This window comes from Gopherus evgoodei, chromosome 12 (genome assembly GCF_007399415.2).
Source record: "Gopherus evgoodei ecotype Sinaloan lineage chromosome 12, rGopEvg1_v1.p, whole genome shotgun sequence".
Lineage (NCBI taxonomy): Eukaryota > Metazoa > Chordata > Testudines > Testudinidae > Gopherus > Gopherus evgoodei.
The window spans coordinates 32,686,445-32,704,573 of NC_044333.1; the positions used below are offsets into that span (position 1 = coordinate 32,686,445).

The following is an 18,129-nucleotide window of genomic DNA, read 5'->3' on the forward strand; positions in this document are numbered from 1 at the left end:
GCCTTCACTTAATCAGCAGCACAGATTACACTAGTTGGTCACTTCTGCCCTCAATAGAACTCTAGGTATGGAAGCATTAAGGAGTTATTTTTATGGAAATTTCAAAGAATGATCTGGCCACACAACTGCTTCCTACAGGTAAATTAATTAGATATAAAAGTGTTCCACCCTTTCTAATTAGCAATGGGTACGTGATTCCTGTACCCTGATTCTTCTCTGACTAGATCTGTAAAGAGTATCATAGCAGAATCTGTTAATACTGTAATACAATGCCTGAACAAAATTATTTGGCATTTACCAAGTTAAACATTTGTTTTGATAGCTAGCAGCTTCTTAAGCATAGTATCATTTACATAGGATATAGCTGTAGCACCATCTAGAGGATTTGAGAGAGAAACTCAAAATTTACCTGAAGTTAATTTCTTGAGGATAAAAAATTAAACCCAAATAGCCAGTGGCGTCAACTTTAGAAGTTGTGATAAGTTATCTTTGTGCCACCCAAAATTTTGAAAGGCCTTTCATTCTACTTTCTATAGAATTGTATTAAGTTATGGATCTGTTCATATAGTTTTTTTTATTAAAAAAATCTCACTATAGCTTACAATTTTTGGAATTACCAAAATAAGATTACAGCAGATGGATGGTGGAAGAATATCTATTGTCAGCAAGTGGGTTTGGGGAAACAGTCTGCATCTGTGCCCTGACAAATAGCGTTGTTCATACCCTGCAGGATTACTGGCTTTACTCAGGCTTCCTGAATTACACCCTTTAAGAGTAATTTCCCTTACAGAGAACATGACCAAATTTTCAATGGGAAGGTACTAACTTCAGCTGACTAATAAAGAACTATGTTTTGTCATTGTTATTTCACCAACAGACGTTGCTAGTTATCCGTGGTTGCAAGCCAAGAAGAAATGACCAGGTCCAGCAGGTTGCTTTGTTGTGTGTGTTCCATGTCTTTTCCATCCATCCCTTTGGCCCCTAAAGGTTTGACTGCTCAGACCACATGAAGGTTTCCTTTGCTCTAGGACTGCAGGTTCTACAGTTTAACTCCATAAACCAAGTTGTTAAATATGCCACAAAGCTCACAGTCATTTGCATGCCCAGTAATTAAAGTGTATATTCCCCTCTTAGTTCTTATTTTCTCTTTGCTTTGATGAACTGTGTGTTCATGTTCCAGACTTTTGATCTTTGGTTCTGTGATACGGTGCACGTCCAGTAAGTGGGATCTGTAATACTACAACAAGGTACTATGCTGAGCTACATGGAAATCCCAGCTCAGCATCCTGTTGAACAGGGACTAAGGGGGAAATAATTTCTGACGGGCTTGCAGGCTACAGCCCAATGTGAGTCCATGAGCAAGGCCAGAATTACTACAGGGTGGAAGTTCACCCCTGCAATGCTGCAGAGCTAGCTGAAGGAAACAAAAGGAGACAAAACTTTTTCCTCATTTATTCACATGTGCCAGCCCACCGTCTAACAAGGGCCCTTGTGGCTTATGGGGCTTTGTTCAATCTCCGTAGGGAGTTTTGGGTCCACCAGGAATGAGAATTATTCATCTGTTAATTAACTAACTATTTAATCAGTATTCCCCACATCTTTCTCCTAGCACTGAAGGAGGTATATAAAAAATGAAAGTCACTAGCTTAATATTAGTCTTGTAGCACTGGAGTCTTTACTATTGGACATACCCTTATCTAAGCTGAAGTTTGCTACCATGTAATTCATTTTACTATGCCACACATGCACTGTCTTCACATATTATTCCCAAAAAGAAAACTGTTCATATGACTATCATTAAAATGAAGAGAATTTCACCAAACTTGGGGAGAGATTCTCTCCCCTCCTCTTTGATCCTTAAGTAGGCACAGGGCACATGCCTGGTTTCTACACTATATTCCCTGGCATTCTGCACATCCCATGACACCCAAAACTATTAATTTGCTTTTGTGCTCTCTTCCACTTCAAGCAATTCACTCCCACTTCATGCTTTCAATATCATTTTACACAACCCATCTGGGTATGTCATACCTAGCTAACCCACTCCATCACAAGTGCACATCCTTCTCAGATGTTCAAGGACAATGGTGGTCAGAAATATAAAACCATTCTTTCTATCTTTCATGAACACACAGCTTGATGATTCTTCATAGGAGTGTTTGTCCTTTTGGGGGGCGGGGGAGAAGGGTATTAACTGTTGCTATTCTGGACCATCAGAGTTCAAGTGTCATGACCTTGCTTTCACTTGGTAAAAATGAACACTGTTCTAGAATGCACAATACCAAACAATATGAAACTTGAGCACTTTTGTATTCAACACATATAAAAACCTCCAGTCACATTCTACCCTCTTTGTGCTCTCAGCCATGCTAACAATTCCCCTCCCCAGTGATTTAAATAAAAATAAAGCAATATCTAGATTTTTAACATCTGATTCACTTGTGCATTATTCCAGTTTAATGATTGTTTAGGGTGGGCAATACTGAAAGTTACTCACAAGGTATGACAGAGTGAATCAGCCAGCATGCGCCTCGTGGCTAGGCACAGAATTGTAGGGTCTTCCTCTCTCCTGCCCTTCCCACACTCAGCCTTCCAACTGATCACGTTCAAACCCATCCCTTCTAGGGTAAAAAAGGGTGCAATGCAACAACAGTCCTGCAACCTCACACCAGGTCTTCAGACTTGCGAAGGGCTTAATAGTCCTTCCACCCATTTGTCTGTGAGCCTGTGGAGGAACTCCGTATGCCCTGTGGTTTAGTCCAAGGAACCTGTAGGAAGTAGTTAAGAGCTACAGCCTCAACCCCCTTGCTTCCTCCCTCAGTCTGTTTCTGGGCCATTCCCAGTCTCAGAAGCAAACAAAGGAAAACAAAACAAAAAAAAACCTACAGTCTTAAACATTTCCTGGAGGGAAGGAGGGAGTCTGCAAAATGTCTGAAAAAGGAAACCAAACTAACAAAAGTAAAAGGCTAGTAATGGACCTTCTGTTTCTCAATCAGCCTCCTACCATCTAGACTACTGCTCAGGTTTGACAGAAGTCCTAAGATAGCTATTCAGGTCTAGCTCATCTTCTGCTCAGGAAACTCCTCCTAACTGCAATCACTCTTTGTCCTTAGCCACACTCTTCCTGTGGGAACTAAGAATGAGAGATTTCTGCTCCTTGGGGGGGGGAGGGGGGGCTGTTCCTCCTCCTCCAAGCCTGACATGCTGTGCAGGTGCAGGGTTGCCTAAACTCTTCCTTGCTCTTTAACCCCTTTCTGCCTGGTGTACAGTTTGTATGCCCCATTGCACATGGGCAAGCATTTGGGGTCCTAGTCTGTGGACAGTTCCTGATTTTCAGGTGTAACTACAGTACTGTGGAATGGTACATATATCACTGAGTAGCAGGGGAGTATAAACATTTTTAAAAGCTGATTTCGATTTGATTTAAAAAGTAATCAAGAAGCTAGTTCTTTTGTTTTTATTTGTCTAGATTAAAAACCTAAAATTTAGGGCTTGAACTAAATAATGACACAGAATATGTTACCTCTAAAAGGGTGTGTATTTTAAACTGTAATGCTGGGCATAAATTATGCTTCTGCAATTAAATCTGCTTCTCACTTACTATCACATTAATTCCATTTGTAGGATTCCCCACAAAGATATATTTGATAATTTTAAAAAGAGCCTATACCCCATGCAGGGAGGTATTCAAGGGCCATTTAAGATGGAGTAGCTGCTAAACTGGAGGGTTCCTTATTCTTACCTCCATAGATCTCTGCAACTGAATCCCAGTTATTTGGGATGGGCACCGGGCAAAGAATTTCCCATGAAAGCCCATTAGTATCTTACACTTACAGGATGTGATCCTTCAACCCCCATTGACTGCAATGGGACTGTGTGAGTAAGGATCACTCCTGAAAATAAGGTTTTGCAGCATTAGACCCCTGAAATATAATACATGCCTTTTAATTCAAAAACATCTACAGAACTGTGCTAATAAAAAGTTACCAGCCAGATGTTCCAGTTAGATTCAATAATCATGCACCAGTGCTTTCAATTGTTTAAAAATGAGGAAATCTTTGAAGGGATATTTCAATTCCAAGGATTCAGAACATTGTACTTTCTATTATGTGAAAACTGGGTGCATCTTTTCAGATTTCATAGTTGGTAGGTCTGAATTAAACATTTTGCAGAAAAATTAATTCCTTTCTGTTTACACATAAAATGCACATCATACTGTTGGACATAACTCCAGTCACTCATATGAACCCATTCCTGTGCATATTCAGAAATCAATTACACCAGTGTAAATCCACAGAAACTCCATCAATTTGATTATCCTGATTTACACTGGTGTAAGAGACCAAAATATGGCCCATGTTTGGAGAAATTAAAAGTATAACTTCAATATGTGGGGCTGTCCTATCTAATACAACAGCATTATACACAGGTGTTATTTTAATTTACTCATTAATAAGTTTCTAAATGAAGTAGACTTAAATAAAGGACCCACCAATTGCAGAATAGCAACAAACTGGTTTTTTGGTGGGTTGTTTTTTTTATTTGGTTTGTTTTTTCTGGTTTTGCTTGGTTGGTTTTCCAGAAGGTTTTATTGTTCTGTACTGGGTTTTTGGTGGTAGTACTTGTTGGGTTTGTTTGGGAAGATGCTGGTGGTGGTTTTCGTTTGGGTTGATTGGTTGGGGTTTTCAGGAAGAGGATGGTGGTGGTGACTTTAGTCTGAGTTGGTTGGGTGCCTTTGTTTTGTTAGATGGCTGGGTTTGTTTGTTTCATTCAGTGGTGGGGTTTGGTGGGGGTGGTTCTTGTTGGGGTTGGTTGGGTGTGTTAGTTTCGTTTGGTGGGGGGTGGTGATTTTTTGTCAGGGCTGGTTGAGTTTGGTGGGGGATGGTGGTGGTAGGGTTTGTCTGGGTTGATTGGGTGTGCTAGTTTCATTGGGTGGTAAGGTTTGGTGGTGGTTTTTGTCGGGGTTGGTTAGATGTGTTAGTTTTGTTGGGGATGGTGGTGGGTTTTGTCAGGTTTGGTGGGGGATGGTGGTGGTGGGGTTTGTCTAGGTTGATTGGGTGTGCTAGTTTCACTGGGTGGTAGGGTTTGGTGATGGTTTTTGTCAGGGTTGGTTAGATGTGTTAGTTTTGTTGGGGATGGTGGTGGGTTTTGTCAGGTTTGGTGGGGGATGGTGGTGGTGGATTTTGTCAGGGTTGGTTGGGTGCATTAGTTTCATTGGGTGGTGGGGGGATTGTCTGGGTTGGGTGTGTTAGTTTCATTGGGTGGGGGGTGTTGTCTGGGTTGGGTGTTTCATTGGGTGGGGGGGTTGTTTAGGTTGGGTGTGTTAGTTTCGTGGGGTGGGGGTTGTCTGGGTTGGGTGTGTTAGTTTCGTGGGGTGGGGGGGTTGTCTGGGTTGGGTGTTTCATTGGGTGGGGGGGTTGTCTGGGTTGGGTGTGTTAGTTTCGTGGGGTGGGGGTTGTCTGGGTTGGGTGTGTTAGTTTCATTGGCTGTGGGGGTTGTCTCGGTTGGGTTTTTTCCTTTGAGGACCTGGGTTTCCGGGGGCGGGGGGGCTGACGGCCGCTCCGCCCGCAGGGAGCTGTTCGGGGGCCCCACCGCCCCAGCTGCGGGGTGACAGCAAAGAGCACCCTGCTGCTGGGGCGCGTCACTGGAGAGCGGGTGACGGCTGGCGCGTACCTGGGAGAGGAGGAGGTTCGCAGGGGGCGGGCTGTTCCTCTGCCCTCCCCCCGCACTTCCGCTCCCAGCAGCGCTTCCGGCACTGCCCCCTAGCAACCGTTGCGAGGAGAAAGTCTGGGTCTCACGCGGGCGACTCCTGCTGCGCGTCCCTGGCCATGGTAACGGGGTGGAGCGGGGCATGAGGGGCGCTGGGCAGCCCCAGGTTCGGGGGCCTGGGAGGCCCCCAGCTGCACTCTGCGGGAGCGCTGGCCAGCAGCCGGCGGGGGGGGGCAGTCACTAGCCAGCTCTTGGGGGGCACAGCGGGCCCTATAGCACACAGTGCTGGACATGGTGCGCGCTCCCCTAGATCCGCTTCTTTCGGTGAGGAAACCCCCACTGAGAGTCCTTGGGACCTGACCCCTCTGCCAGACTAGAGCACCTTACAGGCGCCATTGCCCCGAAGGGCACCTGCAGTGGGATGTGCTTACCTGTTCCTCTCGAGTCACTGCCTGCGCAAATGCCGCTGCACAGATCCTCGTGGTTTGGCTCGCAGCGCTTTTCTGCAGGGATGAAAACCCAGAAGCTAGTCAGCCCCCCGTAGGGTTCCATGAGTGTAAATGTGGGGAGAGGAGGGAGACACACACACACTCTCTCTCTCTCTCTCATGAGAGAGCTGGGACATAGCAGTATTACAGACTGTTAATTGTGATTTCATTTTACAGGCAGAAGTAGAGGAAACACTAAAGAGGATTCAGGCACACAAAGGGGTTATTGGAACTATTGTTGTAAATGCAGAAGGTAAACATACTGCCGTTTATAAATCCAAAATACATTTCAAAGAGGCACTGGATGTAACCACTTAAATCATTGCAATATATCCTTTGTTATTAAACAATGTAACTACTTTACGATATTTTGCAAAAATGTAATTGTTAAAGGTTAGACTTTCAAAAATGCACATTCAGAACTGATGCATGGAAACCCTGATTTGTGCAACAAAAATGCACACACTTCTGTAAATCTGACTTTATATTTTTAATATGCTGCAGCTTTTTTAATTCAAGATACTGAAAGCCAGAAATATGGCAGATTCCAGAAGTTTCTGAATTAGGAATTAAGTGGAGAAGCACTTGTTAAAAATCCATCACATTTTGGTTTTTTGGTCAGCTTTAGTTCTATTTTTATAATACTTTATAGTCTGCTAGTAACTATTAATATATGCATTGTTGTTGTGTTGGTCTCAGGATATTAGAGAGATGAGATGGGTAAGATAGTTGCTTTTATTGGAGAAGCTTTTGAGCTTACATAGATCTTTTCTTCAGGTCTGAGAAACAATATTTATAGTCTGATACCTTGCTACAGCATCTGCCATTAAGTCTTGGTGAGAATTGGTCAGAGACCACCATTTTTGTATGGCTTTTTAAAAAGTGTGCTGTTTAGCCAAATGTGGGTTAGGAAAATTCAACCATATGATGTAGAGCTGAAAGGCCAGACTTAACAGTACTGAATGGTTGGCCCTTGCCATAGCTCAGAAGGTGAAAAGGAAGCAGTAAACAGCCCCTCTTAGAATCATTCCTCTGTTTCATACCAACCTGTTTCACATAATAATATTGTAAAAGAAAATACATTAGAAACTCACTTTCTCCCCATTCCCCCCCCCAAAAAAAGACAAAAAAGTATTGAGAGAAAAATATCTCACAGCTAGAAATTAGGCTTAGGCTGCTGGGCAACAGCCTCAGGGCTGCTCTAACTTAAACTATTTCAGAGGTCTTCAAGTGTCTCCTTGAGTCATCAGAGATTTGGTGGAAATAGTGGCTCCTGTATTATGCCACCTGGTCCTTGACCATAACCCTCACGTAGAGGGCTGCAAGTAGGGATGAGTGGGGCATGGGATGTAGTCAGATCTGCCAGTCCTGTGCTCCTGGAGGAATCCCCAGTTGTTCACTGAAGCCTGTTTGTGGGGCCAAAGTTCTGATCCAGAGTATTTTTATTCTAGTCTCTCCCTCCACCCCAAGAAAAAACAAACAGTGCATTAAATAGTTGAATATACTGTGCTAAAGCTCTGACAATCCCTTGTCACTTTCACAATCCAAATAAACCCAGTATCTATCTGTTGCCCTAGTAGCAGTTCAACAACAGAAGGGAGAAAAACCAAGAGGAAATTAGAAGTGTTCTTTCAGAGGTTGGTAAATCTAGATAATTAATTTACATGCCTGGACAGCTCAAAGATGGTTCACCGTGTCACAGAATAGCTGTTGCAGGTCAAGAGAGAAATGCATGAACTGACATTAACAGTAATTGAACAATTGTATTGTGCCTGTGCATATTTGTGTCTTTCTATTAACTGTTTACTAGCTTGATGGTACAATTTGGTTTTGGACAACTGTTTAGAAATAATACTATGTGACTTGGTCCAGTGAGCAATTATGCCCTGATTAACTTGCACACTTAAACTATGGAGAAAACCAACCATTTAAATGGTGATGGAAGAATAACTGATCAGTGTTTGGAATTTGTAGATTAATTGATGGTTTTAGTTTTTTGTTCTTATGGATGGATGTTTAATTGGTTCATCCATAATATTTGAATAGGAGAATAACCCCAATATTTTTTAAACTTTGTTAATTTCAAGAGCAGTAGTGCTTAAAACGGGGATAGGCAACCTATGGCACGGGCGCCAAAGGCTGCACGCGAGCTGATTTTCAGTGGCATTCACACTGCCCAGGTCCTGGCTACCAGTCCAGGGGGCTCTGCATTTTAATTTAATTTTAAATGAAGCTTCTTAAACATTCTGAAACCTTATTTACTTTACATACAACAATAGTTGAGTTATATTTTATAGACTTCTAGAAAGAGACCTTCTAAAAAGGTTTAAAATGTATTATTGGCATGCAAAACCTTAAATTAAAGTGAATAAATGAAGACTCGGCACAACACTTCTGAAAGGTTGCTGACCCCTGGCTTAAAATGTTGCCTACTTTATGGAAACAATATTTTTCTTATTTTTGTTGTCTTAAATTTTTAAAGGAAGAATGTTTTTTTTATTCAGATTATGGAAGTTTGAGTTTCTACTTTGACTTTTCAAATATTGTGAATCTTGTTTGCATGAAAGAAAGCAGTCTTCTCAGCACCGCTTCATTGACATAATACAAGTACAGTATGCTTTCTCTCACAGATCTGCTAATGCACCTGATCTTCACCTACACTTTTAGGCGGGCTCTTATGTCATTGTTTAGAGGTTATCATGGTTGTAGTATCTTTAAAGACTAACAGAGTACAATCATCATCATATTCCTGCTTCTGGGTCTCAGTTTCCTTGCACAGGCAGGTCAGAACACCATCTCTCTGGATTGACCCATTGGGGCACTGATAGAGAGCATGAGGCCCTCCCTGTGTTCTGTTCCAGCTGCCATCTCCTCACCTCCCTCTACAATAGGGGTCAGCAACTTTTCAGAAGTGGTGTGCCGAGTCTTCATTTATTCACTCTAATTTAAGGTTTCACATGCCAGTCATACATTAACAATTTTAGAAGGTCTCTTTCTATAAGTCTATCATATAGAACTAAACTATTGTTGTATGTAAAGTAAATAAGGTTTTTAAAATGTTTAAGAAACTTCATTTAAAATTAAAATAAAATGCAGAGCCCCCCGGACCAGTGGCCAGGACCCAGGCAGCGTGAGTGCCTCTGAAAATCGGCTCGTGTGCTATAGGTTGCCAACCCCTGTGCTAGAATCTTTTCTGGCCAGAGTCAATCAAGGATCTCCCAGGACATGTGCATTTACTTCAGAGATGTTGCATCTAATTATATTGGGGGCAAATGTAACAAACTCGCTCTTAAACTGTGGGCATATCCAAGATACGAGAAAGCTAGCGTGACCAGGCCACACCTTTCAAGAAAGTCAGGTTCATGACTGCATGCCTGATTTGTGTAACTGGTTCCCCAACTATCCAGAATCACTAGTTGCATGTACAGTTACCTGAGACTTTGCCCACACAAATTAAATGTACTTCTTGAAAAATGACTATTTTAATGTTCCTGGATGGAAAGGAACAGATTTTCAAACAAGTTAGTCACACAAATATACATTTAATATGTAAGACTAGCTTGTTTGAAAATCTGTTCCTTTCCATCCAGGAGCATGAAAAATAACTGCATATTTATTTTAAAGAAGTCAGTATTTGAAGTCAGAAGACCAATTAGAATTAGTGGTCCAATAGCCACTTCATTTTTATTTTTTTTGCCAGGTGTCTACATTTTTCTAAAAAGAGATTAAAGTGCCTATTTTTAAACAGAACAAACTTGTTTTCATCTTTCTTTTAAAGTGGTTAACAATATAAATAAAATGGTGATAAAATTCCTGAAACAAGCACATAATATTATACATCCTGTTAAAATAATATGTAGTAGAGTTAATTTAAGAAAAGAGTACAGTTTGTTACACCTGATAGAGCTGTATTCAATTGTTTGAATTGAAAATGTTTCCAGATTGATTCTGTCTTTCACACACAAGATCACTAGTTTAAAAATTATCTGCCCTGGTGGTTTCTCTGTTAATATCCAGTTTGTTCCACAAACTGAGCATCAGTTCCTTTTAAATCTAGGGAAATTACTAAGGTCAGCCATTCATTTTCAGGTTATTTTTGGCCAGACATTTCACTTTATTTACACCTTTAGAGACTGATAGATTTTATTAGAGATGCTGAGTTTGTTGGAATGGTCATTTGGTTTAAAGGTCATCTAAACTGGATATTTTTATTCATTGCTGCTTTTTAAGTGACTGTTGCCCTATCTACACAATGTGATTATGTAGATGTTCTCTCACTAATGTAGTGCCTGAGAGCACCTGTCTTTGTCCTTATGAAATCCCTACTTCCAAATTTGCCTGAGTTCAGTTTCAACATACTAAGGTTTCATAGATATGAGAGAGAGAATATATTTATTAGGTCATCCTGTTATATCCCCTTGCAATGAAAGATTTTCCTTGAACAAGATAATCAAAAAATCCGATCATTTTGGGTTTAAATTGCTCAAGGGATGCTTTTCTAAAGAGATTAGGAAATAGTTTAAGAGATCTAAACTCTTTGGAACTTTTTCCAAATATTTGTCGTCAATGTTCCCTTTATCACTTTCATCCAATTGTTCCCTTTTGTATTTTCACTTTTCTTCATATATCATCCTTCAAATATATTTGAAAGTTGTTATATTCCTTCAATACTTTTTTAGCCAAGGTTTACAATATTTGTATTTTTAATCTTTCCTCATAAAATCAGTCACTCCTTCCTCTTAAATTTTAAATGCTCCTTTCTGGATTATTTACAATGTTAAAATGTTTTGTGGCATTGGGATATGCAAAATTCTATCCATTATTTAGGAGCTGTACCATCATCAGTATGTAAATAGGGAGTATTGTCTCACAGGCTTGTGACATGCCGCCTCTGGAAGCAGTCCAAAAGCAAGGTAGCTTTTTATAAGTGAAGCAAAAATATTAAGCCCTAATAGTTTTGAATTTTGCAGTTACACCATAATTGTAAAGACATCTTTTGTTCTGACTGCGTAGTCTACAGATATGGAAATAATTATTTGACAGAATATTACAATTAATTCATCAAAATGAATGTTGATGTTACATTGTCAGACTTGTAGTAGTAGGTCAAACATTCGTAATATTTTGGATCTATATAATGTAGACTATCTATTGTCAGCATGTTGTATTGCAATTTTAAAAGAGCAGTTCTAGAAGATGCAATATGCTCACCAAATGCAAATACACCATTTTACCATAGTCTCCTTTGGTATTTGACAAATTATAAAATTCCAATCCTATTCCATCATTAAACATGTAAAATGCTTATTATATACAGTTGGTTAAAATGATTTAGATGGTTTATATTTAAAATACTCATAGTAAAAATATGTAAAAAGCAGCAACATTTAATGTAATCTTAAATAGATGACCCAATGAAACATGTAAGTACTGTGGGCTAGATTTTTAAAGGTATTTAGATGTCTAAAGATATAGACAGACACCTAGTGAGATTTTTCAAAAGCTTCTAGGCATCTAACTGCCATTGACTTCAGGTTCGGAGATCCTTTTTGAAATTTGGCTGTATGTATTAGTAAGGCTAATATTTTGTCAGATATTTTTAGTGAAAGTCAGGGACAGGTCACGGGTAATTAAAAAAAATCATAGAAGCCAGTGACCTGTCCGTGATTTTTAGGAAAACTAGACATGGCAAAATGGGGAGCTCAAGTGTGGGGTCCACCCTATGCCCACAGAGGCTGGGCAGCTGCAGGGTCCTGCTCCAAGCAGGCCCTCACTGTCCATAGCAACCAGGAGCTCCAAGGGTCCCCCTGACACCCACATAGTTCAGAGCTCTGAAGTACCTCCCCCCAGGCAGCAGGGGTACCCCACAGCTCCAAGCTGCTGGGGCTGAATTCACGGAAGTCACTGATTCTCTAACTTCTGGGACCTCCATGAAAAAATCATAGCCTTATGTATTAGTATTAAGCAATGTAATTGTTTTTCATATACAATATAAAACCCAAAATATAATGAAAAATTTCTCTTGTTCTGTTTGCCACTTCGTTAATGTGACAGACATTAAAAGATTTTAATAATAAAATTGCTTTAATATGCCTGTTTGTTTCCAGGAATTCCAATCAGAACAACTCTAGATAACTCTACAACAGTACAATATGCAGGTCTTCTTCATCAGCTCACAATGAAAGCGAGGAGCACAGTGAGAGATATAGATCCTCAGAATGATCTAACCTTTCTTCGGATCAGATCTAAGAAACATGAAATCATGGTAGCCCCAGGTAATTTAAGATTTCTATTCCTAAAATATTGTTAAAATTTTGTGCTGTAAGTTTCTCAAAGCACAAAGCTACTGAAGAAGATGTATGATATAAGAAAACAAAAGTGTAAGAGGTAACTTCTTGCTTTTGCTATAAGTCCTTTATATTTGGATAGGGTGTGCACAGCATTGTTCACTTCTTTTGTCTACATAGACAGCTACACTAGCATCTTGATGCATAAGGATTATAGTATACAAGACTTGAGCAAGAAGATAAGACCAGATTTCACAGAAATGTAAGGGATCTCAAGAAGTCATCAAATCCAGCCTCCTGCACTTGGGCTGGACCAAGTATCCCTGACAACTGTTTGTCAAACCTGTTCTTAAAAGCCTCCCTTGGAAGCCTATTCCAGAGCTTAAAAATTATGTAGTTTTTCCTAATAGCTAACCTAAATCTCCCTGGCTGCAAATTAAGCCCATTACTACTTGTCTTGTTTTCAGTGGATATGGATAAATATTGTTCACTCTTCCCTTGTTAACAAGTCTTCAAAATGTGTTAAAGGCTATCAGTTCTCCCCTCAGTCTTCTTTTCTCAAAACTAAACATGACCAATTTTTTTTAAACCTTTCCTCAGAGGTCCGATTTTCTAAAAAATTTATCATTTTTTTTTCTCTCCCCTGGACTTTCTTCAATTTATTCACATCTTTCCTAAACTGTAGTGCCCAGAATTGGACACAGTACTACAGTGGAAACTTCACCAATGCTGAGTAGAATAGGACAGTTACCTCATGTATCTTATTTACAACACTCCTGTTGGAGCTAATTAGCTTTTAGTAAACACAGCAAATGTGTTCACTTTTCTCACAAATACCAAACGAACCACTAATGATCATCCATCTATTGTTGTTTCTAAGAACAGATTTTTAATTTGATACTGTGCAGTATGTACCAAGCTTCTCATTGTTCATAAGTGTTTCTTTTACAATATATAGGTTACTGATCACACAAGTGGTATTAGCACCACTAATATAACAATTATGATTGAATTACTTATTTGTCTTATTCATCTTAAGTACAAATGTTGTTGATTTGCTTTGGGTTGTTTCCCCTAATTAGTATGGATAAGGGGCCAGATCCTTAGCTACGGCCAAGGAGCATAAACCACAAATTGAGGCAGCCAGGACAGGGAGTGCAAAGGTGCTGTGATTCTGTGTGCGCGCTAGACTGGTACCCCAGCATATTATGCTGGCTGCCAACTACCCGAATGGGTAAAAATATCAGCTGAGAATGTGTAGGGTATAAAGATGACCCAACCTTGCCCCTAATGCTGTCAGTAGGGAGGGAGATGGCATTGGATTCTCTATACTTGTACCACCATAATACCCCTTACATTGAGGTAATCCTCACAGTGCCAGATATACTGATTCTGTCGTCAGATTCCACCGCAGCACAGTGCAAAGTGGCTGCACTGATCTCACTGTTCCTACTAGAAATCATACGTAACTCCAGTGAAGACAATGCAGTTACATTGGTGTAAAACCGATATAAGCTTGTTCGCGCCCTATTACTTCGGGATACCAATTAGTTGACAATTAATAGTAAAAGACTGAAATCATTTTTGTCAAGCATGTTTTAGGGTATAAATTCAAACATTTATTTCTGTTAAGATAGGAATAAATCAATCAGGGCAAACTACTAGTAAACCAGTAGCCAGATGTTAATATTTCTGAAATATTAATTTAAATGTTTGTTTTTCTTGATTTTGATTACAATATTCTTGTATCTCTTCACAGATAAGGAGTATCTTCTAATTGTTATTCAGAACCCATGTGAATAGACTTGCCGCAACAATATTTTTAGAGATACCAATGCAGCTGTACTTTTTAAAGTCATAATCCTTTGATTATTTTCAAACATACCACTGAGTTCTTACATAATGTATGTAACTTGTCATTGCTGAAACTTTTCCAAGCTAATATTCTCAGTTGTAGCTGTACTTTAACTTATGCTTGAGCAAAACAAACATTGTATTTGTAGATAAATACTCAGAAGAGCACCATGTTACCTTTTGTTAATGGATTTTCTGGCTAATTCTTGGAACTAAAGAATTCTCTTTACATCACAAGTTTAGGTGGGTTTTGTTTTTTTTTTTTTAAAGCAGGAATCACATTTCATGGAAGTTAGTAACTTGTGTATGTACTTGTAACTGTACCCATGTAAACTCAAGAATACAGGATTAAATAGGTTACTCATCTCGGTTCCATTGGGTTAAACAGGACTGTGTTCTGTCTCTGTAACTTCTGCATTTTGGTCATTCTAAAGAAATAATTTTACTTCCACCTTAAGTACCCTTCAGTTTCTAATGAACAATTGAATCACAACAGCTTCAGTTAAATATTTAAAGCTGAAGAAAGGTCCAGATGATGAGAATGGCCCTTCCACCTTGAATTAATGCAAAACTTAATTTGTGTTTACTGGCAATTCTAGATAGTGCCTCTAAGTAACTCATCAGATAAACACTCAGATGTGACCACCTTCAGATCCAGCATGTACTGAATAGTGAGCCATTTCTTCCAGCATATTTTGCAAAACTGCCACAGATCTTGCAGTTCTCTCCAAAACTGGAAACCTGTTCAGACCATTGTTTTAAATCAGACAGTTAAAGTGTATGTAGATTTTGACGTTACTAATGATTCTTTAAAATTCTTTAAAACTTTTTTAGCATCACTAGGTCAAGAATGGTTTTATGCTGATATTTCATCATGGGGCAGGGGGTAGGAACAATCTGGAAATTAGAAGTGGTAGGAAGCCTGGCTAAAGAGACCCAGGGAGAAAATGAATCCAGTTGCTTGGGAATAACAGAAGCCAAAGGGATGGTTATTGATGGTACAGCCACAGTATAATATCCATTTGCTGGGTGACAGTTGAAAATATGAATGGCTGTCATGAAAAGGACCATTACATGGAAATAAATATAGCAAATCAATCTCTTTACATACTGAAGTAAAATAAAGCAGAGCATATGTTTGAACATTGCTAATGTACTCTGTGTTGTACAAGAAAACACTCCCTACTTCCTATGGTCTTTCATCTAAATTATTAGTTCTAAATTTAAAGTGACAACAGTTCATTAATGAATGCTGGCAAATATGTACCAAAACTAAGTTTTCAATTTATCACCTTCCCTAGTTCTGTGGTAGTAATGCTTCTTAACAGCAAGCCAGTCATTGTCAAATGTCTAATTAACTTTTATTCATAAAAGAAATACACAGGATATCCCCCAAAATGCCAAAGTAACAAGTCAAAGTCAGTGTGTCTGGCTTTCCTTTCACTTCCTCTAGTTAGCTTCTGGACTAATTCTACTGCAGATCAACAGTCACAGCAGTGTTGAAGGGAGGAAGTGTAGCCCCATTCTTGTCTATTTTAGATTTTCTTTTTTGTTAATAATTAAATTAATATCGAATATATTGTTTTTGCATTATATTACTCCAGCAAACTGCTGAAGTTAGAAAATACTACACAGTAAGGACTAAACTTGTCAAAAATATCAGATGGCATCACCTCTTAATACCTTCCAGTGCCATGAAAAATGTCCTTCAGTCAGACATGGCTGTACTCTCATGCATAGAGAAAAGCTTTGCACATGGCAATATTTGTTCTTCACTTCTGTTATCTCTCTTTTGTGTGTGTAAACGTCTTTCAAACTTTAATCTGATATTCTTGAAGCAACTGATTTTCACTTTGATTTGGGTCCCAATTTATCAAAGTACTTGAAGGGGTTAAGTACATTATTGAATAGAGATGAACTTAAGTTCAAAGTTAAATTTAAGCATGGATTTAAAGCCAGTTGAAATGAGACTTAAGCCCATGTTCAAAAGTAAGCACAGACGTAATTGCCGAAAAGGGGCTCTAATGTGTAGAAATGGTTTATAAGTCATTATATGCAATCTTCAAATGTCCAAATAATGCTCACAAATTCATTCCCATCACAACTCATGTTAGAAGCCCCAGGAGTCATGGATGCAGATCTGAGGGCAAAGTCTGGTCCACTGTTGGGAGTGTAACTAGTGACAATTGCATGAAATTGCAAGCTGAGTTTTCTGTTCCTGAGTGTACACTGTAGTCTTTACCAAGGCTCCTTACAAGCTGTGCAAGTATATGCAGTATTAGCAACATTCTCATTACAGACTATAAATATATAATGAAATAGCCTGCTGTTTTTATTTCCATTTTCTGTTAGAAAGCTACTGGATAGAGCTGTGGTTTTTCAACAGAAAAAAGTAAAAATTGAGAGAATATCCATAATCTCAGTGGAATCTGCTGTCAGCAGATTCATCTGAACAAAGGTGGGGAAGTAACAGAAGGAAAAGCAGAATCAAAGAATGATAATGTAATTTTAAAATTACAGTGCAAAACTATTACTTAAGACTGCTCAGGCTATGGTGAAGTGGGTGTTTAGGTGATAGAACCACCAGTGTAATCTCTACTAGCCAATTGTATTTAGAATCCTGATAACCTTTAACCAGGAGAAAGAATTTCAGTGACATCCATAGTATTCTTTAACAGACTAATTTTATGGATAATGGTTGGCTGATCAACTAAACTAGCATGTTCTGAGTTAATCAGAATGCTGCTTTTCTCTCAGCAACCATCACTCAAGTGTTCCAACATCCATCTGACAAAAATATCACATCACACATTTGGGATGATAAAAATAAAATATTGTAATTGCAATAGACATCTGTCACTGGGTCATTCTCCCACTTTAAAAATACAACAAACATCTTGGCTTTGCCTCAACATTTATTTTTGACAAATGTTGAAGCTCTCCTGAGACACCACCTAGTGCCTGTCATCTGTCCCATTTACAATAATAATGCAAGCCAGTTGTTTATCCGCTTCAAGTTTTACTTATCTGCCACTTAGCATAAACATCTTTGAGCAATACATTTGCATGTTGTAGTTTGTTACAAAGTGGGCTGTGGGCATGTGTAATTCAGCTGGATGAGATGTGCACTTAATGAGTTAGTGTACATTACATTCTGCATGTAGAAATATTCAGGTCACTTTTTCAAATGTACTTTCAGCTCAACCTTCCTGAATTTTAGGTAGATGTGGTTTAACATGAGTGAAGCATTGTTAGAATTCTTCTTTAGGAATCGATGAAAGAATGATTCACAAACTCCCTACAACTGACAAGAAGTACATGACAAATCAGATGACAATCAATTAGATCACTGTTGCAGATCGGTAGGAATTTACAAGTCACTCCTCTTGCCAAAACAAGAACAGTGCATCTTCATGCTACAGAAGATTTTTTTTAGAAGTATTTAGTAGTGTAAAAGAGGGTATTAAATATTCAGTCACAGCACGCTAAAAGATCCCATATTTGCTAACAGAATTTAGTGTGTTCATAGATCATATAGAAAGCACCAAAAACAAACAGGAATTCCCCATACTCAATATTTCAGTGCTAGTGACTAAAGTTTCATATCTTCGTTTTTTGTCATGTGTTACTAATAGTCACCAGTCTAAATCCCAGTGAAAAACTTTTTACATGTGCTGAAGACATCTTTATTAGCACACAAATTAGAACTCTTAAAAGCAAGCTTTTTGAACATCTGTTCTGTATAGTCTTCTCTTATTTCACATCCTGCTGTAAATTTAACCTAACAAGGT

General features: G+C 39.0%; 1 protein-coding gene across 1 annotated transcript; it reads left to right on the plus strand.

Moving 5' to 3' along the window:
- The first annotated feature begins 5,648 nt into the window (after positions 1–5,648).
- DYNLRB2 (dynein light chain roadblock-type 2) lies at positions 5,649–16,649 on the plus strand. The gene is made up of 4 exons (XM_030581875.1): positions 5,649–5,831; positions 6,375–6,450; positions 12,305–12,472; positions 14,244–16,649. The coding sequence occupies exons 1-4, from the start codon at positions 5,829–5,831 to the stop codon at positions 14,285–14,287; spliced, it is 291 nt and encodes a 96-aa protein (XP_030437735.1). The 5' UTR covers positions 5,649–5,828; the 3' UTR covers positions 14,288–16,649.
- Positions 16,650–18,129: the final 1,480 nt, after the last annotated feature.

What these genes read in the sequence shown, in the direction of transcription:
- DYNLRB2 (XM_030581875.1), top strand. An exon ending in TATTGTTGTAAATGCAGAAG is followed by an intron (nt 6,451 to 12,304) that starts GTAAACATACTG and finishes GTTTGTTTCCAG; the next exon opens with GAATTCCAATCAGAACAACT. An exon ending in TGAAATCATGGTAGCCCCAG is followed by an intron (nt 12,473 to 14,243) that starts GTAATTTAAGAT and finishes ATCTCTTCACAG; the next exon opens with ATAAGGAGTATCTTCTAATT.